Below are 23,773 nucleotides of genomic sequence, written 5' to 3' on the forward strand. Positions count from 1 at the left end.
AATGTTTCTAAAAAAAATAAATTACTGAAGCTGTGGAATAAAGACAGTACACACGCTAGGGATAGAATGTACTCACATTACAAACCTGGAATGTTTTCTACGCTACAAAAACAATTGTAAGTGAATGTTTTGAACTAATTTGATAACTTGGCTGAAATACAAAAATTCCTACAATCGGAAAAAATATAACAACTCAAGAAGAAATAAGCTATCTGAAAAAAAGTGTAAGAAGTAAACACACTGCAGTCATTTGAAAACTGCCCATAAAGGAAGCCGAGGTCCAGATGGTTTCACTGGTGAATTTTTAAACTCGTTTAAATAATAATATTAATTATTCAAACACTCCTGCAAACAATAGAAAAGAACACCTCCCACCTAATTATTAGTTTTTTTTAATTTTTTTTTTCCAACGTTTTTTATTTATTTTTGGGACAGAGAGAGACAGAGCATGAACGGGGGAGGGGCAGAGAGAGAGGGAGACACAGAATCGGAAACAGGCTCCAGGCTCCGAGCCATAGGCCCAGAGCCTGACGCGGGGCTTGAACTCAAGGACCGCGAGATCGTGACCTGGCTGAAGTCGGACGCTTAACCAACTGCGCCACCCAGGCGCCCCCTAATTATATGAGCCTTATATTACATCGGCACTAAACTCAGACATGATGAGAGAAGAAGACTACAGTTCAATGTCTAAAACAACTAAGAGCAACATCTTTGGAATACAGACCCACAGATACTCTGCACAATACTAGCAAATGTTATCGAGTAACACATTACGAGGATTGCACACAAAGACCCCGTGAGATTTATCCTACTAACGCAAGGCTGGTTTATCATCCGACAATGGTAAGAGAGCACCAACAGTGCACTCTCCCTCTGATTCACTCGAGCTGGAGGGTATCTTCTCTCCGCGTTCTCCCTCTGCCTCACTCCAGCTCGCCAGGGTCTTCTGGAAAGCAGTGTGTATACTCCTCCACCATACTGGGGCGCCTACTGCCTAGTGAACACTTTTAGATTCCCCAGCTCTGGTGGCCAGCATCACTTCTGCTTCCGGTCTCACAGGCCCGTACATATTTGCATACTTTAAGAGATACCGTCTGAAGATCTCCCTTCCAATCAGCCTGAATCTAGATGCTGAGTGAGATCCTCCCCTTGGGACAGTGACAGGTCTTGGAACACCCTCAACTACTGAAAGCCACTACAAATAAAAGAGGCTGGTTAGACAACATGAAGATTTGACAGGCAACCAAGAATGGAGACAAGTGATTTACCTAATAAGGAGTTCAAAATAATAGTCATATAGATGCTCATCGAACTCAGGAGAAAACGGACGAACACGGTGAGAACCTCAACATGAAGAAAGTACAAGAAAGTACCAAACAGAAAATACAGTAAGACAACTGAAAAATACTAGAGGAATTCAATAGCAGAACAATGAGGCAGAATGAATCAGTAACCTGCAGTCAGACAGTGGAACTCACCCAATGAGAGCAGGGGGAAAAGTGAACACAGCTTAAGAGACATATGAGACAATATACAGCAGACCAACATTTGCATTATAGAAATCACAAAAGGGGATGAAAAAGAAAGGGGCAGAAAATTCACTGAGAGAAATAATAGCCGAAACTTCCCCAAATTGGGGGGGAAAAAAGAAATCCATACCCAGGAAGCCCAGAAATTTCCATGTAAGATGAATTCAAAAAACCCACACCAAAAACATTATGAGATAGAGTGCCAAAAACTAAAGACACGGAGAGAATGTTAAAAGTAGCAAAAAATCCACAACTGGTTCCAGAAAAGGGAACTCTCGTAAGATTATCAGATCCTTCAGCAGAAACTTTTTCCAGTCAGAAGGCAGTGGCATGGTATATTCAAAGAATGGGAAAAGAAAAACCTTTACTGGACAACAATACACAGCAAAGCTCTCATTTAGAATCAAAGGACAAATAAATGAGTTTCCCAAACAAAAGCCAGAATTCACCAACACCGGAAAAGCCTCACAAGAAATGTTAAAGGGACTTCTTTAAGTTGAAACAAAAGAATACAAATTAGTAACATGAAAACATATTAAAGTATAAATCTCACTGGTAAAAACAAATATATAGTGAAATTCTGAATATCCTAATGTTGTGAAGATAGTGGGTTAATCACTTACAAAAGCAGTATGAGACATAAAAGACCAAAGTACAAAAAAATAACCATAATTACTTATAATCATTAGTTAAGACATACAGAAGATTAAAAGATACAAGAATTGACATCAAAACCATAAAATAGGGAGGGGAAAATACAAACACAGAGCACTAGAATATGTTCAATCCTCAGTTGTTGTCATTTTAAAATTGACATTGTCCTGAAATACCCCATTAAACCAGATGGACTTTGCAGAGATATACAAACATTTCATCCACAAAGAAAAATTCTCAAGTACACATGAACAATTTTCAAGGATGGACGATATATTAAGACAAAAAAACAAATCCTAGCAAATTTAAGAAGACCCAAACCCAATCAAGCTTCTTTCCTGCATGAAGCTAGAAATCAATTACCAGTAAGAAAACTGGAAAATTCATGGGGCGCCTGGGTGGCGCAGTCGGTTAAGCGTCCGACTTCAGCCAGGTCACGATCTCGCGGTCCGTGAGTTCGAGCCCCGCGTCGGGCTCTGGGCCGATGGCTCGGAGCCTGGAGCCTGTTTCCGATTCTGTGTCTCCCTCTCTCTCTCTGCCCCTCCCCCGTTCATGCTCTGTCTCTCTCTGTCCCAAAAATAAATAAAAAACGTTGAAAAAAAAGAAAACTGGAAAATTCACAGATATGTGGAGACTAAACAACACTCTCCTGAACAACCAATGAGTCAACAGAGAAACCAAGGGATACCTTGAGGCAAATAAAAATGGAAATACAACATATCAAAACTTAAAGGATACAGGAAAGGCAGTACTCAGACGGAAATTCATAGTGATAAACACAATAAGAATCCAGAAACTTCTCAAACAAACAAACAAACAAAAAACCTAACCTTACATCTCAAGGAACTAGAAAAAAACAAGGAAATGAAACCCAAGTTAGCAGAAGGAAGGAAAATAATCATGATCAGGACAGAAATAAATGAAATATGATCTGAGAAGATCAATAAAATTAAGAGCTGGTTCTTTCAAAAGACAAACAAAATAAACTGAATTTTTACTAGACTAACCAAGACAAAGAGGACTCAAATAAATTAAATATGAAAAGATAAAATATTATAACTCGTACCACAGAAACATAAAGGATTTTAAGAGACTACTATGAACAATTATGTCATAACAAATTTGACACTCTAGATGAGATGCATGAATCTCTAGAAAAATGGTCTACCAAGAGTGAATCATGATGAACTAAAAACATCTGAACAGACCAATTAATACTAAGGAAACTGAATCAGGAAAAAAAGCCTCCCTAAAAATAAAGCCCCTTCCCCACACCCACCAAATAAAGCCCAGGACCAAACACCTTCACTGGTGAATTCCACAAATCACCTAAAATAGAATACCATTCTCAAACTCAACCAAAAAATAGAAGAGGAGGGACGTTTCCTAACTCATTCTACAAGGCCAGCATTACCATCATACCAAAACCGGACAATGATGCTACAAGAACAGAACATGACAGAATATCCCTGATGAACACAGATGCTAGAAAATATTAGCAAACTTAACGCAACAATACATTAAAAGGAAGATATACTGTAACCAAGTGTGATTTATTAAAGGCACGCATGGATGGTCAAACATCCACAAATCCATCAACATGACACACATTACCAAAAAAAGGAAAAAAATCATAAGGTTATCCTTCAACAAAGTGGGGTTAAAGGGAACTCAGCTCAACATAATAATGGCCATATATAAATTTTTTTTTTCAACGTTTTTTATTTATTTTTGGGACAGAGAGAGACAGAGCATGAACGGGGGAGGGGCAGAGAGAGAGGGAGACACAGAATCGGAAACAGGCTCCAGGCTCTGAGCCATCGGCCCAGAGCCCGACGCGGGGCTCGAACTCACGGACCGCGAGATCGTGACCTGGCTGAAGTCGGACGCTCAACCGACTGCGCCACCCAGGTGCCCCAATAATGGCCATATATAAAAAAACAAAAGCTAACAGCATACTCAATGGTGAAAAACTAAAAGCTTTTTCTCTAACATAAAGAACAAGACAAGGATGTCCATTCTTCCTACTTTTATTCAATACAGTAATGGAATTAAGTCCTAGCTGCAGAAATCAGAGAACAAAAATAAATAAATAAATGGTATACAGGTTGCTAAAGAAGAGAAACTATCACTATGTGAAGTCATATAATATATACAAAACCGTAAAGACTCCACCAAAAAACTGTTGGCACGGATGTATGAATTAGGTTAAGATTGCAGAATAAAAAGAAAAAATAAGATATAAAAATCTGCTGCATTTCTATACACTAATAACAAAATAATAATAATAAATAATTAAGAAAACATTTACCTTTCCAATTGCACCAAAAATTATAAAATACCTAGGAATAAACTTAACCAAGAAGGAAAAAGATCTGTAATCTAAAAACTAGAAAACACCAATAAAAGAAATGGAAGACAACACAAACAGCTGGAAAGATATACTATACTCTTAGATTGGAAGATTAGCATTAAAACGTCCTTACTGGGCTACCTGGGTGGCTCAGTCCCTTAAGCAACTGACTTCAATTCAGGTCATGATCCCATGGTTCATGAGTTCGAGCCCTGCAGTGGGCTCTTTGCTGACAGCTCAGATCCTGGAGCCTGCTTCGGATTCTGTGTCTCCCTGTCTCTCTGCCTCTCCCCCACTCATGCTCTCTCTCCATCTCTCAGAAACGAACATTAAAAAAAAAAGTTTTTTTAAATGTCCTTACTATTGAAAGCAATCTACATACTCAATGCAATCCCTATGAAAATACCAATAGCAATTTTCACACTAGAAGAAATAATACTAAAATTTGTAGGTAGAACCACAAGATATTGTATTTTTTTTTTAATCTTTGTTTATTTTGAGAGAAAGGCGACACATGCATGTGAGCAGGAAAGGGGCAAATAGAGAATCCCAAGCGGGCTCTGCACTGTCAGCACAGATGCCAACACAGGCCTCGATCTCATGAACCGTGAGATCATGACGTGAGCTGAAATCAATAGTTGGACACTAAACAACAGAGCCAGCCAGGAGCCCACACAAAAAATCCTCAATAGCCAAAGCAATCTTGAGAAGAAACAAGAAAGCAGAAGGTAGCAGGCTTGCTGATTTCAAACTATACCACAAAGCTACTGTAATCAAAACCGTATGCTATTGGCATACATGCAGACACACAGATCCATGCAACAGAACAGGGAGTCTAGCAATAAACCCACATCTAAGTCAACTAATCTACGACAAAGGGGCCAAGAATATACAATAGGGAAAGGACAGTCACCACTTCAATAAACGGTGTTAGGAAATACGGACAGCCACATGCAAAAGAGTAAAATTAAACCGCTATCTTGCACCATACACAAACTCTAACTCAAAATGGATTGAAGACTGGAACACAAAACCTGAAACTATGAAAGTCCTCGAAGAAAACAGGCAGTAGGCTACACATCAATCTCGGCAATAAGTTTTTGTATTTGACCCTAAATACAAAGGCAACAAAAGCAAAAATGAGCACGTGGGACTGCATCAAACTAAAAAGCAAAGCAGACCATCAATAAAATCAAAGACAATCCACTGAATGGGAGAAACTATTTGCAACCATTTATCTGATAAGGGGTTAATGTCCAAAACACAACTAATATTACTCAATAAGAAAAATCAAATTTGATTTAAAATGGGCAGAGGATATTGGGGCACCTGGGTGGCTCAGTCGGTTAAGCATCCGACTTCAGCCTGGGTCACGATCTCGCAGTCCGGGAGTTCGAGCCCCGTGTCGGGCTCTGGGCTGATGGCTCAGAGCCTGGAGCCTTTTCCGATTCTGTCTCCCTCTCTCTCTGCCCCTCCCCCGTTCATGCTCTGTCTCTCTCAGTCTCAAAAATAAATAAACATTAAAAAATAAATAAATAAATAAATAAATAAAAATAAAAATAAAAATAAAATGGGCAGAGGATATGAATAGACTTGTTTCCAAAGAAGACATACAGACGGCCAACAGGTACTTGAAAAAGGAACACTACATCATCAGGGAAGCGCAAACCAAAACCGCAATGAGATATCACTTCATGCTATTAGAATGACTATTACCAAAAAGAAAAGACATAACCACTGTTTACAAGGATGTGAAGAAAAGGAAACCCTTGGGTACTGTTCGTGGGAAGGTAAATTGTGAAGCCACCATAGAACACAACATGGTAGTTAGTTCCTCAAAACATTAAGAATACAACTATCAGGGGCGCCTGGGTGGCTCAGTCGGTTAAGCATCCGACTTCGGCTCAGGTCACGATCTCGCGGTATGTGAGTTCGAGCCCCGTGTCGGGCTCTGTGCTGACTGCTCAGAGCCTGGAGCCTGTTTCGGATTCTGTGTCTCCCTCTCTCTCTGACCCTCCCCCGTTCATGCTCTGTCTCTCTCTGTCTCAAAAATAAATAAACGTTAAAAAAAATTAAAAAAAAAAAAAAAAAAAAAAAAAAAGAATACAACTATCATATGATCCAGCAATTCCACTTCTGGGTATTTATCTGAAAAAAATGAAAACACTAACCTGAAAAGACATACACACATTTCTTCACTGTGCTACTATACAAATAAATGAAGAATATATAGTTATACGTTAAGTTATATACGTTACGTATACTAAAGTACATATATTTTACATATGTATATATTATGTATACATATCTTATAAACATGATATACATGTGGAATACTATTCAGCGATAAAAAATAATGAAATCTTGCCATTTGGGGACACCATGGATACATCCTGATGGCATTATGTAAAGTCATAGAAGTCAGACAAAGGAAGAATAATACCAAATGATCTCACTTAAATGGAATTTGAAAAATAAAAACACAAATACAGTGATTTTATAGATCCAGGGAACATACTGATGGTTGTCAGAGGTGTGGGTTTGGGGGTATGTGAAATGGGTGTGTGTGTGTGTGTGTGTGTGTGTGTGTGTGTCAAAATGATGTATTGTCAAAATGACACCCCCACACATACACACCCTCTTCAACAACTCATGCTGAAGCAACTGGATAGCTACATGCAAAACAATTAAACTCGTTCCTCATACCATACACAAAAATGGGTAACAGACCTAAATGTAACAACTATTTACTTAAGGAAAATATAAGAGTGAATGTTTTTGTCCTTGGGATAGACACAGCCCTTTTAGATACAACACCAAAACCAATAGTGACAAAAGATAGAACAGATAACCTGTACTTCATGAAACAAAAAACTCTTTTGCTGCAAAACGCACAGTCAAGATATTAAATGACAATGCCACAACGGGAGAAAATATTTGTAAACAATATACTTAATTAGGGACTGATATACAGAATATGTAAAGAATGCTTACAACTCACCAATACAAAGACAACTACAACTAAAATATTAATAAGGCAAATGCCTGTTGAATATTAAGCTTGTATCCAGCAACCTTCCCATAAATGACTTCTATGTTGTAGGAGTGTGCCGCATTAGGATTCTTAGACAATCGAATCTCTGCAAAAAGAAGAGTTTTATTTCTTCCCTTGTCACCTTTCATATCCCTGTTTTGTTGTATTACCTAGGGTTTCTACTAAGATGTCTAAATAAGAGTGGTGAAACCGGATGACCCTGACTTGCTCCTGATCTTAGAGAGAAAGCACCCAGTTTCTCTTTATTATATGTGATGTTAACAGATTCTTTGGTAGATGTTTTTCATCAACTTGAGGAAATTCTCTATTCCTAGTTTGCTGAATTTTAAACATACATGGATTCTGTTAAATGCTTCTTCTGCATCAAAGGATCCTATCAAAGGATCATACAGTTTTGTTTTGTTTTTTCTGCAGCTTACTGATGGGATGGATTATGTTCATTGATTTTTGAATGTTGAATGAGCTTGCAGGTTTGGAATAAATCCTAATTCGTCATGGCATATAATTCTTTTCCTACACTGTTGGACTTTATTTGGAGGTCTGCATCTATATTCCTAAGAATTATTTGTAGTTTTTCTTCCAAGAGTGACCATCTGCTTTTGGGATTAAGGAAACAATTCTTTGGCCTTAAAGAAAGAGTGGAAAAGTTCCCTCTAACTACAAATCATCCCTAGGAATTTACAAAAAGGCCACTCAAGATAATAAATAAATTCAGAAAAGCCGTAAGCCACAATATAACCACCCCCAAATCAGGTGAGGCTTCTATGCAACTGCAATCAACAATCTGAAAGGAAATTAATAAAGCAATTTTATGTATAACAGCATCTTTGTCAGCCTATGGTAGATTACGCTGATTGGTTCTGGAATGTTGAACCACTTTGCATACTCGGAATATATCCCACTCGGTCACGGTGTAGGATTCTTTTTGTACATGGCTAGTTTCTATTTGCTAATACTTTGTTAAGGAATTGTGCTAGTAAATTTATGGGACATATCGATCTATAGATTAATTTTGTTTCCTGGGCTATCATTATATGGTTTTGATATCGGGATAAGAAAAAACTCCATTAGAACTGTTGCCTTCTATTTTTCTAGAAGACATTGTGTAAAATCAGTGTTAATTCCTCCTTAAATGGTTACATGTTTGATAGACGGTAAAAACATCTGTAGATTTTTTTAATCTATTTTAAACTAAATTTCTTTAATTCAAATTATCTACGATATCTTCTATGACAATGTATGGACCATTCAAATTGTCCATGTCATCTTGAGTTTGGTAGTTTAGGATTTCTAAAGAATTGATCCAGCTCTTCTCGACTGTCAAATTAAGAGCATAACATTTTAAGTATCATCCTGTTAATGAATGCAGAAGTGATAGCCCCGTTTCCTTCCTGATATTGGTGGTTTGGGGTGTGCGTGCATGTGTGTGTGTGAAGACTGCTAGGTTTAACAATTTTACTTTTTTTCTAAGCACTGGCTTTGTGTCATTAGGTTTCTCTACTGTTTTCCTATTATAAACTTCATTGATTTCTGCTTTTTTCATTTTCTTTCTCCTACTTGCTGTGGATTTACTTTGTTCTTTTCCACTTTCTTTTTTTTTTTTTTTTTTTTTAAATTTTTTTTTTCAACATTTTTTATTTATTTTTGGGACAGAGAGAGACAGAGCATGAACGGGGGAGGGGCAGAGAGAGAGGGAGACACAGAATCGGAAACAGGCTCCAGGCTCCGAGCCATCGGCCCAGAGCCTGACGCGGGGCTCGAACTCACGGACCGCGAGATCGTGACCTGGCTGAAGTCGGACGCTTAACCGACTGCGCCACCCAGGCGCCCCTTTTCCACTTTCTTAAGGTAGAAAGTTCATTATGGATTCGAGACCTTTCATCTTATCCAATGTTAGCATTTATTAGTATAAACTTCCATAACAGCACTTAAAGCTGCTTCACACACAAATTGGTATACTTTTTCATTTAGTTCTTAGTATTTTTAAAATTTCCTTTGAGCCTTCTTTGATTCATGCTTTACTTACATGGGTCTTGTTTAATTTGTAAGGTCTGGTGACTTCTTGTTAATGATTCAGTTTGATTTCTTTTTTTTGTTTTGTGAGGGTTTTTTTTTTGGGGGGGGGTAATGTTTTTTATTTATTTTTGAGAGAGAGACAAAACACAAGTCGGGGAGGGGCAGAGAGAGAGGGAAACACAGAATCTGAAGCAAGATCTAGGCTCTGAGTTGTAAGCACAGAGCCCAGCACGGGGCTTGAACTCAAAATCCGTGAGATCATGACCTGAGCCGAAGTCAGACTCCCAACCAACTCAGCCACACAGGTGCCCCCACAGTATGGACACCATAGCATGATTTCAGTTCTGCAAAATTTCCTAAGCTTTCTTCATGGCCCAGCATATGGTTTCCCTTACTGAATACTCCACAAGCACTGGAGGAGAACACATACCCTGCTCTTTTAGGTAGTATTCCTAACCAACTGAGCCACTCAGGTACCTCAATCTGTTAGGTAGTATTCTACATTTTCGTTCAATCCTGTTCAGGGATGTGCTCTGCAGCTCTTCCACATCTGCTATTAATTCATATCTGTTGTCTACAAGTTCTACCAATTACTAAGAGTAAGGTGCTGAATTCCCCAAATATAATTGAAGGTTTGTTTATTTATCCATTCAGTTCAGTCAGTTTTGATTTGTGTCCTAGGAGGTTCTATTGTTTGGTGCGGTCACATTTTGGATCACTGCCTTTTTCTCTAATAATATTCTTTGCCATCGAGACTACTTTATCTGATATTAATGGAGTCAATCTTGCTTTTGTTTTCATTAGTATTTGCATAGTACATCTTTTTCATAAAATTTTATTGTTTATTTTTGAGAGAGAGAGAAACAGAGCATGAGCAGGGTAGGGGAAGAGAGACAGGGAGACAGAGATAGAGGGAGACACAGTGTCTGAAGCAGGTTCCAGGCTCTCAACTCTCACCACAGAGCCTGACGTGGGGATCAAACTCACGAACCGTGAGATCATGACCTGAGCCAACTCAGATGCTTAACCCAGCCACAGGTGCCCCCATCTTTTTCTATTCCCTATCAACCTCACTATGTTCTGTCTGAAGTGAATTTTTTGTAGATAACATATTTCTGCATCATGTTTTCTGTTTCATGCAGTCTACCAATTTATATGCCTATTGGTGTATTTAGTTCATTTACATTGATGAACACTGCTAATGTCAAGGTTTAAGTCTGCCATTTTATTTTTCGGTTGTTTTCTCAGTTTCTCATTCATCTCTTCCTAACTTATTTTCTTACTGGTTACCTGAACATTTTTTTAAACATTCAATCTTCATTAATTTAGAGTACTTGGTTTTTTTCTGTTTACACTATTTCTGAATGTACCACTTCATATAATTTTTTAGTGGTTGTTCAGGGTATTTGAGTCCATTTCTAGGTAAAAGGCGCATATATAATTTATCACAGTCTTCTCGGATCAACATCTTATCATTTCAAGAGAAATGTAACACTTTAATTCCATTTAAAGCCCTTTATTCTATCTTTTAAATGTAATTATATTATTTTCTCCACATGTAGAGCATCAAATAAGATATTTCTAAATTTTGCCTGAATCAAATATGATTGTAGAAACTCATGAGAAGAAAACTCCATTATATTTACCCTTATTTTTGCCATTTCCATTTTCTTTCTTTTCTAAAGTTCCAACTTTCTAGTGTTATTTCCTTTCGATTCGGAGAACGTCCTCTAGCCATTTTTAAAAGTTTTGTTTGCTTACAACACTTTCTCTTAGTTTTCCTTTTTATGGTATCTTCAGCTCTCCTCTCATGAATATATGTTCATAAGATACCGCTTTTGTCTGAAAGTTCTTTTCTTTCAATACTCAAAAAAGGGCATTATTTCCCTCTAGCTTCCATGCTTTTGGCTGAAACATCCACTATCATTTCCAAAGAAAAGGAGATGCTACTCTCCGGCTACTTTGAAACATTCTCTTATTTTTAGAAATGTAATCATGACATGCCATTGGCATGGATCCCTTTGCATTGATCTTACTTACAGTTCATGCAGATTCTTCAATGAGTACTTTTAGCTCTTCTGCCCAACTTGGGAAGTTTTCAACCGTTATTCTTTAAAATCCTTCAAGTCCCACCCTCTCTTCCCTTTCTGTTACTCTTATTCCCGACACACAGAGAATCCACCCTCCTCTCGTTACCTCCATGCCTTCCAATCTGGACTGACCATAATCACCCTAAAGGAAAACGACAAGCGTCCTCTAGCGACATCTGTAGTGCTTATGCTCTTCCCAATATCTTCTCCAGGGGCGAGAAAGATCTTATAAACATAAACCACACATTGCTTGTTAACCAAAATATACTAAAAAGGATAACATTAAAAACTTTAATAAGATTTATGATATTTACCTTGTGGACCACAACTGCCTGACGTCATTTCCTGTCCCACACTCATCAATCACTCACTCCCCTTTGGCCATTGTACTTTTTTTTTTTTTCGCTATTTCCCAAAAAACACCAAACACATTCCTGCTCATTGGCTTAGTGGGTGCTATTCCCCTTGCTGAGAAGAGGCAGAAACCGCCCAACTCACACAAACATTTCACTCACATCCGGCTCTAGGGTGGCTGATCTCCTACTTCAGGTCTCCCCTGACTACTCTTCTTAAAGCAGCACAATTTAACTCTGCTCTAATTTCCATGGTCATTTTTTAGCATTACACAGCGTTAATACGCAGAAGTATCTCTTTCTAGTGCTACTTTTTAAATGCATGAGACATATAACTATATAAATTCAAGGTGCACGTTAGTTTCAGACAATTATAAACTGTATTATGACTGCTACTGTACCAGTAATCAGCACCTTTATTATGTTACACAATTCCCATGCCTTATTAGTGACTGGAACCATTCAGTTCTGGTGTCTTGGCAAGTGTGGTTATCACAATACGATACTGTCTGCATTCTTGATATGGTATCCGCTATCTCTAGGCTTACTTAGTACTCTTCCGATCTTGTGCCATCACTCCTTTCCCACACCCCATCCCCTGGGAACCACCACAGTACCCTCTGTTATCATGAGTTTCCCTTTTCCAGATTCCAGATATAAGTGACACCATACGGTAACTGTCTTTCTCCTAAAGTGGCAGGATGTCATTTCTCATGACCGAATACTACTACTCTCTTTTCTTTCTTTAGCCATTCATGAACTGACGAGCACTCAGATTGTGTCCAGATCTGGCTATTGTGAATAAGGCCGTGATACACATGAATGTGTATATTCTCTTCGATATCCTCTTTTCATTTTCTTCGGGTATGTTCCCAGGAACAACTGCGGGATCCTAGGACAGTTCTATATTTAACTGCTTGAGGAATCTCCACACCCTTTTCCACAGTAGGTGAACCAATTTACATCACCACCACCGACAGTGCACAAGAGTTCCCTTTTCTCCTCATCCTCGCCAACACTTGTTCTCTCTTGTCTTCTTGGTGCTAGCCATTCTAAATGGTGTGATGTGGCTCGGCGGTGCATGTCCCTCACGGTAGTGATGTTGACCACCTCTCCATGTATCTCTTGGCCACTAGTGCTACTTGTATAAAGTCACTGGCACATTATTCTTTCACTGCTATGGCATTTATTAATTGTTTTTAATCAAAAAAATGTTTTTCATGTTTATTCATTTTTGAGAGACAGAGACAGAGCACGAGTGGGGGAGGGCCAAGAGAGAGGGAGACACAGAATCTGAAGCAAGCTCCAGGCTCTGAGCTGTCAGCACAGAGCCCGATGCAGGCCTCGACTCATGGACTGCAAGATCATGACCTGAGCTGAAGTTAGACGCTCAACTGACTGAGCCACCCAGGCGCCTCTCACTACGATGGTATTTAGACAACAGCAAGCACTCAAAAATTACTTGAGTCGGAAAATCAGTGTATGAAACAATGCCTGGGAACAGCAGGAATGCAGTGCAACAACGCCGGTAAGGTCGGAGGCTGACACTGCTTTGAGAAACACACACTCATGCAGGAAAACGATGGCAAAGGGGAGGAGGCAAAGATTGGTCTGTTGACAAATGTAAGAACGGTGAATATTCAAAACGTGAATCAAACAGGAGAAGATTTTTCGTGAGAGCAGAATCTGGAGGTTTGGTCCAATAACCAGTATTCTCAGTCACTCACTGGATTATGACTTCTAAACAGGTACCTTAAAAACACATTCCAAAGTTGTCCAGCCCTGGGTTAACCATGGGAAGATAATAAATGTCCTGATGTTCATCGGTGCCGTATGTATCCACTCACCTGGGAGGCTCTGGCTTGGGAATTCTTCCTCCCATATCCATGGCTCCTCTCCTTGCTCCAGCCTGAAGATCACCTCTGGTTTGGTAGCACAGGACCCTGTCAACGTGAAATCATTCAGGATTCAGACCAGGTGGCCTAGACTTCAGGGCCTCTGGAAGAGGAGGAAGCCGCTGCAGCTGCTCAGTGAAGAAGCCACGGAACACTTCACTGCAGAGGTAAACACAACTACCTTCCTGGCGCCCAAAAGTGGTCAATCGGCAATGACTCCTGAATCCCAATCTTAAATATCATTCAACGTGGCACAGAGCCTATACGCCTCATAATTAACACAATCAAAACATGCTACTTGGAATTATATAAAAACAGTCCTTACCCACTGAGACAAGGTGGCTGTAGTTCTCCAGCATCACGTCCCTGTACAGGGACCTCTGACTTGAGTCCAAGCACTGCCACTCCTCCTGGGTGAAGCCCACGGTCACATCCTTAAATGATACCGATCCCTGGAATCTCTGTTCAATCTGAAATGTTCAGAATTGGGTGACATGGAAAAAGCTGTATGGGAACCAATCCTTCTCATGATTACCAAAACAGTCTGCAGAAGGTGTGTTTGGCTTTAGGCTTTGAGGGAAGACGAGAAATCTAACAAACGCTATGCCATTGCTTCAGGGTATTATTAACGTAAAAATCACCAAATCCCACAACGTATCCGGAACTGTTCCAATTCTTAGAAATGCTAAGATTAATAAAACTGTTCTTGTATTCAAGGAGCACATAATCTGATAAGAAAACATGCAGTGACAGGTTACAATCGCTAAGGTGAAGTATGCACAAGACAGACTAAAACAAACGAGCAGCAAAATTAGCTCTCTGTGGGGCCTCACTGAAGAACGGCTGGTGGAGAAGAGGAAACCCGTACTCGCATGAACACAGGGTCGTGGTCCCCGGTGCAAGCAAAGGCGGGGCTCCATTAACACATTCGCGAAATGAGAAGAGGGCAAATGGTGGAGGAAAAGTTGAGAATCCAGCCTGGATCTGTGATGACAGGAAGTGCCAGAAAGGAATTCATGGAATGGATCACAGAGTAAATTAGACCGAGTCTTCAATGTGTGATCACTTTCCACCTTAAAGAATATTTTGGAGTACTGGGGCGCCCGGGTGGCTCAGTGGGTGGAGCGTCCGACTTCGACTCAGGTCACGATCTCGCAGTTCGTGAGTTCGAGCCCCGCGTCGGGCTCTGCTGACAGCTCGGAGCCTGGAGCCAGCTTCGGATTCTGTGTCTCCCTCTCTCCCTGCCCCTTCCCTGCTCATGATCTGTCTCTCAAAAATGAATAAACATTAAAAAAAAATTTAAAAAAACAACCAAACACTTTTGAGTACTACCAAACTTGATATTTATGAATTACATAAATATACTATCAATACATTTTGTTACAAATTTTTATTCTCCAGTTTAAAAGGTAAAAGCCGAGGGGTGCCTGGGTGGCTAAGTTCGGCTCAGGTCATGATCTCCGTGTTCACGGGTTTGAACCCCGCCTCGTGTTCTGTAAGGACAGCATGAAGCCTGCTTGGGGTTCTGTGTCTCCCTCTGTCCCTGCTCCTCCCCAACTCATGTTCTTTGTCTCTCTCTCTCTCTCTCTCTCTCAAAAATAAACATAAAAAAGTTAAAAAATATATGTAAATAACATGTTTCTACCTGTTGATGCAGCTACATATCGTGAGTATAAAGGCTGAGGTTCCTTAAGTACCTGAAGTGGGAGAATACGCTGAGACATGACAAGTCTATGACGAAGTGAGGTGGAGCAAGATGATAAAATCAGCAGCACACGAAGATCTTCCTGAGTCACTTTCAAAACCAGTAGGCACCTCAGGAACCACTGAGAACACTTCCAGGATCACTTGTAATGTGAGTTCCGGTTCTCACATTTCAAGTAGCAAACTGGCAGAAGAGGCATCTTCTGGTGGACCTGACTCAAGAGATCTCAAATCTGTCCACTTCTCAAACTGCATTTTCTGCAAATGAACTATTCTATAGAGATCCCGAACGTAAATCCTTATACGCTTCTGTAATTTCAGTACCGACAGCATAAAGGTGGTGTAGGATTGCACTAGCTAATCCAGAAAACTTACTCAACGTAGTATTATCCAGGCACATAATTAGAATTCACCAATCAAGAGATATATTCGATTCCAAATCATTCCTGACATACCAGCTCTGTCCTTTAATGAAACCGCTTCAAGAAAGTTTTTTAGGTTTCTTTATTTATTTTGAGAGAGAGAAAGAGACAGCACGAGCAGGGGAGGGGCAGAGAGAAAGGGACACAGAGGATCCCACGCAGGCTCCATGCTGTGACAGTGGAGCCCCAAGCACGGCTCCATCCCAGGAACCGTGAGATCGTGACCTGGACTGAAATCAAGAGAAGGATGCTAAAGCCACTGAGCCACCCAGGTGCCCCATGAAACTGTCTGAAAAACAGTATTACAAATATTCTTCATTAAGGGAAACAAACTACTTCAGAGGGCTTCCACAAAATACGGGATAGCAGAAGATGACTGAAGTAAATGTAAAGGTCGAATTGCAGTAATAATAAAGGTCCTTTCATATGTTGAAGGAAAATTACAAACTATAACCACAATTTAAACTTAAATGATAATTAGTATTAGAATAAAAATTAAATACTGAACCACTCTAGAAGGAGTAAACTTTAAGTCCTGGCCCCCCAGCCTGCCCATAAGGGTACATTAGAAATCCTGCCCCTGACATGAACCTGGGCCACGTGACTTGCTTTGTCCAATGAAAAGTAGTACAAGGGAAATGTGTCACTTCAGGGAGAAGTTTCAGAGACATCATCCTTCATCCTTGACCCCATAATGCACAGCACAGGGAACAGAGCCACGCCTTAGCCCCTAAGATCACAGACACAAACAAAAAATAAATTTAGGAATCCTTTGTTATGACACATTTTGTCATTTGACAAAGCTGTCAATGACAAGCTGACTGATGCAGTGTTGAAAAAAGAAAACAAAATAATCCAATAAAATACAAACGAACAACCTCTAGAGACCACTTGTGTATACAGCAGGCTTGAGCAGTCAAAGCTTGAGCAAGGCAAAAGGATCCACAGCGACCACGACCACCAAGCTGACGTGAACAGGCTCATTAAGCCACAGGCCCTCACTGACCAATGGGCTGCCCACGGCAGGCACAGTGCCTGAGATTACCAAAAAAGGGGGAAAAGTTACAGCTACTCTAGAACTACAGCCCCTCACCACCGCCTAGTAACAGACGGTCTCCCCTTTGCCATCCTGCCTGCTGCTCCCTTGCAGGGTATCCGGTAAACTTCTATTTCCTCTGTTCTGTCTTGAGTGAATTCTTCACTGGCGCCCCCTACCGGCTCCCACTAAATCGGGGTGTCCCACACAACCAAGAAAAAGCATAGGGAATAAATACATTGTCAGATGGAGGGACTAAAGCCTAACAAGAACAAATACAAATGGGGTACGTCACCCAATACAAAAAACAATTATGTTATTTTAGCCTTGAAAATCTTGTCTTTTCATTTTTAACCAGAAATGAAAAATCATAAGGAAAACAAAACAGGATCCCCACCGTAGGACTTACAGTAACGTCAAAATCACGTGAGTTTCTTTTAATGCCCTACACAGTTCTAAGAGTTTCTCCTTATAAAGAGCGATGTCTCATTCTTAGAATCCTCACCAGCTGGCACACATTAGGACACGTACTAACTATTCATAAATGGTTAATGAACGAAGTGAAGGAAGGCCTAATTAAGGTACGTTACAGGGAATACCAACTGCAGCGAAAGGGAGACTTATTTCAGTGATAAAAACAGTTGCAGTCAAATGGAACAGAAGAGAAACCCCCCAATAAACCCACGCACATATGGTCGACTGATTTTTGACAGAGTGCCAAAAACACACAATGGGGATGGGATAGTCTCTACAGTAAAAGGTGGCGGGATAACGGGACACCTACATGCAAGAGAATGAAACCAAACCCCTATCTTACACCACTCTTACAAATTAACCTGAAGTGAATCAGACTTAAACATAAGAACTGATACCATACAATTCCTAGAAGAAAACATAGGGGAGAAGCTCAACATTGTTTTTTAGGATGATGTTTTCTTTGATTAAGATGCCAAAAGCAAGGCAACAAAAGCTCAAACAAGCCTTCATCATACTTAAGAGCTCTGCCCAGCAAACAGTCCATAAAGTGAAAAGTAACCTACAGATTGGGAAAAGATATTCACAAATCATGTATCTGATAAGACGTTAATATCCAAAATGTATACACAACTCATAGAATACAAAAACCAAAAAGCAAATAATCCAATTAAAATGAGCAAAGGACCTGAACAGACATTTTTCCAAAGACCTACAAACGGCCAATATGTACATGCAATGGTGCTCAATACCATGAATCATCAAGGAAATGCAAATTGAAACCACAATGAAATACCACTTTCACACCTCTCAGAATAACTATTATCAAAAAGACAAGAAATAACAAATGGCAAGAATGTGGCATGAAGGGAACCCTCATTCACTGTTGGTGAGAATGTAAACTGGTGCTGCCACCTTGGAAAACACTATGGCGGTCCCTCAAAAAATTAAAAATGGAACTACCAGATGATCTAGCAATCCCAATTTTAGGTACAAATCCAAAAGGGATGGAAAGAAAACTGCAAAAGACACCTGTAATCCCCTGTTCACTGCAGCACTATGGACAATAGCTGAGGCATGACACAGCCTAAGTATCCATCAACAGAGGAATGGGGTAATGAGAATGTGTGTATATATATAAATACGTATATATATAGACTCACCCACACAATGGAATACTATTCAACCATAATAACAAAGGAAAGCCTGCCATTTGTGACAATATGGACAGACTTTGAGGACACCATGCTAAACGAAATAAGTCAGAGGAAAAAGAAATACCATATAGTATAACTTACGATATATAAGTAGTATCTCAAAAACAAACAAACAAAAACAAAAACAAAATCCCTATCTCATAGTAACACAGCATAAAATAGGGATTGCCAGAGGCTGGGAGGAGAAGGAAAATATGGGATGTTGTAAGCCAGGGTGATGAGTTCGAGCCCCACATTTCGTGCAGAGCCTACTTAACAATGAAGAAAGAAAAGAAGGGAGGGAAATAAACTAACTCCAGGTAAAGATGGCAATACATATAATGAATACCTAAAAAGTAGAAACAAAATAAAACACACAAAGAATAGAAGGGAGGGAAATTAACTCCAGGAAAAGATGGCAATACATATAATGAATACTTAAAAAAGTAGAAACAAAATAAAACACAATTTTGGGGAGAAAGCAGGAGGAAATACTCAAGAATTCTTGTTACATATTCAAAATATCTTTGACACTAAATACTAAATCCAAACAAGAACATATCCCTTACCAGCAAAAAATACCTTTACTGGTTAATCTCTTTCATGGACAGATACATAATTCCAAAACAAAATATTATCATAACCAGGTTAGGTTTATTCAGAAATATCTCTTTAGTTTTATATTCAAAATTAATGTATTAATTTTACATTACATTTAACGTAATTTACTAAGATAATGGAGACAAATCATATCATGATTTCAATAGATGACCAAAACCATTTAATAAAATTAAATAGGTACTCATGAAAAAAAGAAAAATTTTACATAACTAGGAACAGAACTGCATATCCTTGATGTCATCAAGAAATGCAAAAAAAAAAAAAAAGCAAAAATACATACTGAAAGGAAAGCTTCCCCCTTACTCTTGCTTCCATTTAATATTATACATTTGAGGACGTAAGAGGGAATAAAGAAAAAAAAGGTATAAAAACTGGAAAAAGTAGATAACAGTGTCACTATTCCCAGATTATACATGTGTATACATAAAAAATCCACACATTTGGGAGGTAAACTTTAAAGTATAGTAAATTAGTGTAGAAAACTTGTTGGAAATAAGGTCAATATATAAAAAATAACATGCCAGCAACAAGCAATTAAAAAGTGCAAATAAAAATATATTTAAATTTTAATACATAATACTGGGTGGCTTAGTTGAACACCAGACTCTTGATTTCTGCTGTGGTCATGACCCCAGGGATGTGGGATCCATGCTCATGCCAGGCTACACCCTGAGTGTGGAGCTGGCTTAAGATTTTCCCTGTCCCCCTCTCCCAGCTGCCACTCTCTCTCGTGGGGGGGTGAGGGGGGGGAGGATACATGTATATTAAAAACCATGAAACGCACAGAAATAATTCTAACAACAGGTATGCAAGAATTCAACCCGAAAACTCTAATATTACTGAACACTTATACACCATAAATTTATGAAATTTGCACAAACTCAATAATCAGACACATACAAATTAAACAGTGAAGTTTGTAACCATTTGAAGTAGAAATAACTTCAGTATCTGGAGAAGACACAGTTTTCTGATGAGTAGCAATTTACCTAGAAAAATGAGAAATCCTAATATCCTGTAACTCAAAAATATTAATCACTGGACACTGGACCAATGATTCTTAAACTTAATGTGTTATCAACCATCACACGGACATCCCGTAAGAACACAGATTGCTGGGCCCGGCCCCCAAAAGTTCTCTTCCAGTAGGTTTGGGATGGTGGATCACAATCTGCATGTCAAACAAGTTTCAAGGGGACGCTGCCATTTCTGGCCAAAGATCCTCACTCTGAGAAGCAATGCTCCAGAGTCTGGAGACACATCTGCATTTACCATAGAGAATGACACGGATATTCACAGCAGCTGTTATATTAAGGAAACATGCAAATTACCTACATGTCTATCAGTAAAATATAGTATTTAGAATACAATGTGGCCACACAGCGGGGAAAATCCAACATTAAAAGAAACAGACTACAGGGGTGTCTAGGTGGTAAAGCATGTGACTCTTGATTTCGGCTCAGGTCATGATCTCACTGTCGTGAGACTGACCTCTGCACTGAGAGCGCAGCCTGATTAAAATTCTAATTAAAAAAAAAAAAAGGAAATAAGCTACATATGGATAGATCTCAAATTACTAGTGAACTAAGAAGAGAAAATGCCTGTCAATTACACATTAAGATAATTTACATATTTTTAGAAGTACTCAAAACAATAAACAGTATTATTCAACCATTTTTCCAGTATCCATCAAAAGAGACAAAGAGTCTCCTGGAAAGAGTGGTCAGTAAATACAATTAAATCATTGGCAACCTTTACCTGGACAGATCCCAAACAGTGAAGAAGAAAAACCAAGGCAGAAAGCTATGGGATGAATTTGACGGAGAAGCTCAGACAGACTTACTGGAGAATTTAACTTTAAACGATAGGCTATATAACTCGCAAACACAACCCGGCTAAAGTACTCATGGAGAGTTCTTTTTTTTTTTTTTTTTAATTTTTTTTTTAACATTTTATTTATTTTTGAGACAGAGAGAGACAGAGCATGAACAGGGGAGTGTGAGAGAGAGAGAGGGAGACACAGAATCTGAAGCAGGCTCCAGGCTCTGAGCTGTCAGCACAGAGCCTGACGTGGGGCTCAAACTCACGGAGTGTGAGATCCTGACCTGAGCCAAACTCGAAAGCTCAACCTACTGAGCCACCTGGGCGCCCCTAAACATATCAGGTTTTATACCAGGATCGAACAAGACGATCATTAAATTAACTGCTTGAACTAGCTCTTGAACCCTTTTACTTTCAGTGAGGAATAGTTTTAGGCACTCATTTCAGGGCTGTCACAGGAAGGTTATTCACTATGTGTGCCTACGTTAACACCAAAACTTCTTTGATATCATCCAAAAAGTCTGTGTCTTGAAAAAACTCTGTCTGTATCCGAAAGACTGTCTTCCTTTCTCCATGGTTTTCAGAAACAGAGATGTTATTTGTAGGTCAGCTTAGAAACTCTAAAATATAGAATGATCAGCATGCATCTACAAGCCATCTTAGCCTTGCTATTGATCTGTGACTCTGTATCTTCTGTAAAGGTAGATTTCTATCTATTGCTAATTTCCCATTAGTATGGGACTCTTACAAATCTCACCAAGTCCACTGCAAAATAATGTGGGGAATGAACAACTTACCTGGGATTTGTTCATTTTCTGCTGCCTTGGAAAAGTGTAGACAACTCTGGTGATGTCCTGAGTTACAGGAGAAATGAGGTCCTAAAAGAGCTGGCCTGCCTGGTGGCTCCTGAATGCTCCTGCCCTATAAAACTATACAACCCAATAGATAGGAAGAGCGTCAGTGCCTTTCACCTTCAGAAAGGACAGCAGACGCTCAAAGAACAACTATCGAATAGGACTCTGACTTAATCATGTAATGGCTGCTGGGCATAAAAGTTTTCACTGGGAAAACCTAAATATTTGCTTCCCGGGGATTTTTAACAGTTTAAAGCTCTCTTGAGGTTCACAAAAAATTTTTAAATTAAAAAGTAGGTTTAAATAAGACATTATACTCAGTGAGGTAACATTAAGTCTTCACCAAAACTGCTACAAAAAATACTCCCAACCTGGGGCACCTGGGTGGCTCAGTCAGTTAAGCCTGGATTCTTGTTCAGGTCAAGATCTCAGGGATGGTGGGATGGAGTGAGCCCCACATCAGGCTCTGCGTTGACAGTGTTGAACCCGCTTGGGATTCTCTCTCTCTCCCTCTTTCTCTGCTTCTTCTGGGCTCTCTCTCTCTCTCTCTCTCTCGCTCTCTCTCCCCAAAATAAGTAAACTTAAAAAAATACTCCTGATTAAACTGTTTATCAATTTCCCCACTGTTACTAAACCTTTGATTACTGATTACACAGAAAACGATAAAAAGCAATGCTTTAATGAAAGGTCTATGTTTTCATTTCTTGATCCTGGTTGCCGTTTCTCAAAAGGATCTTTTTAAAAGTCATTTGCCTTTCCTCGTGTGGAAAAGCAGGCAGTCTCTCTGGAGTCGGGAGACACAACTTCCAGGCTTCGCCACTAACAAACTGTGATTCTGAACAAGTCAGTAACCTTCGAGAAGAAAAACAAACAAACAAACAAACAAACAAACAAACAATGTTTCTATTCCATGAGACAAAAAGTAAGGGATTCTTGGAGATCCTTCCCTAATGCCAGACTGAGTAACACCACACCTCAAGAAGCAGTCGCGCACCCGACTGGAGAGCCGCTCGGGGGACTCCAGGAAGGAGACAAGGAGAACCAAGAGGCGGGGCGGTAACCGAGTCAGCCCAGGCAGGGGCGCCCGTCTTCCCGGACCACCCCGCCTCCACCCGACGCGCTCGCGCCCCCCTCCCGGCCGCGGCGCCGTCCCTCTCCCACCGCCTCCGGGCACACGCCCTCCTCCCGCGGCCTCCAGAACCGGGCCCCGCGAACGGCCCCGGCCGCTCCGGCAGGGACTGAGCACCGGGGCGGCCCGACCTCTAGTGCTGATGGACACGTCCCCATCCCGCCGTCCCCGGTCCACGGACCTCCTCCACGCCATCGGGCACCGACCGCCGGGGCACAGACTCCCGGGCACACGGCGCCCCCATTGGCCCTCGTCCAATAGTCCCAAGCTCACCTATCGATCCCTGCGCATGAAGCCCCAGAAAAGGTCAGAGACACGGCGGGTGCAGAACCGCCCCTCCCAACGAGAACTGAGTTAAACGGAAGGAAAAAAAGAAACAGGACGGAAGTGCAGAGACGCAGAAGGCGGTACTAGGCAAGCGCAGAACCGGACAGTGGGAGCGTTCCGCGCGGAAAGCCAGAGCTACCGCTCCTTTTAGACTCCTTGAGCGGCGATGGGCTTTAGTGGAGAGTGTGTAGTCTTTATCTAGCGTGAGAAGGTTGGGGCGCTTGTTAGTTACCCAAACAGTTAC

At 40.2% G+C, this 23,773-nt stretch overlaps 3 protein-coding genes across 8 annotated transcripts in view; all 3 read right to left on the reverse strand.

Annotated features, from left to right (window-relative positions):
* LOC131493665 (zinc finger protein 33B-like) overlaps window positions 1-13,987 on the reverse strand; it is a 90,711-nt gene extending 76,724 nt beyond the window's left edge. Inside the window, exon 1 of the mRNA XM_058698273.1 lies at window positions 13,898-13,987. The gene's annotated coding sequence lies outside the window, so the exon portion shown is untranslated. The remainder of the gene's footprint in view (window positions 1-13,897) is intronic.
* The window catches only part of LOC131493688 (zinc finger protein 37A-like), an 80,584-nt gene that overhangs the window by 44,057 nt on the left and 12,754 nt on the right, over window positions 1-23,773 (reverse strand). The window lies entirely within an intron of this gene.
* Window positions 1-23,773, reverse strand: part of LOC131493667 (zinc finger protein 33B-like) — a 94,023-nt gene that overhangs the window by 11,299 nt on the left and 58,951 nt on the right. The window contains exons 1-4 of one of the 4 annotated variants that reach the window (XM_058698274.1): window positions 23,476-23,694; window positions 22,017-22,925; window positions 14,271-14,415; window positions 13,898-13,993 (exon numbers count right to left, since the gene is read on the reverse strand). In XM_058698274.1, the coding sequence (XP_058554257.1) occupies window positions 13,898-13,993; window positions 14,271-14,415; window positions 22,017-22,031 (256 nt within the window). In that variant the 5' untranslated portion in view covers window positions 22,032-22,925; window positions 23,476-23,694. Of the gene's footprint in view, window positions 1-13,897; window positions 13,994-14,270; window positions 14,416-22,016; window positions 22,926-23,333; window positions 23,695-23,773 lie in introns of those variants that run through there. The other 3 variants (XM_058698276.1, XM_058698275.1, XM_058698277.1) reach the window with 3 other exon arrangements.

Source organism: Neofelis nebulosa, chromosome 13 (genome assembly GCF_028018385.1).
Source record: "Neofelis nebulosa isolate mNeoNeb1 chromosome 13, mNeoNeb1.pri, whole genome shotgun sequence".
Classification (NCBI taxonomy): Eukaryota; Metazoa; Chordata; class Mammalia; order Carnivora; family Felidae; genus Neofelis; species Neofelis nebulosa.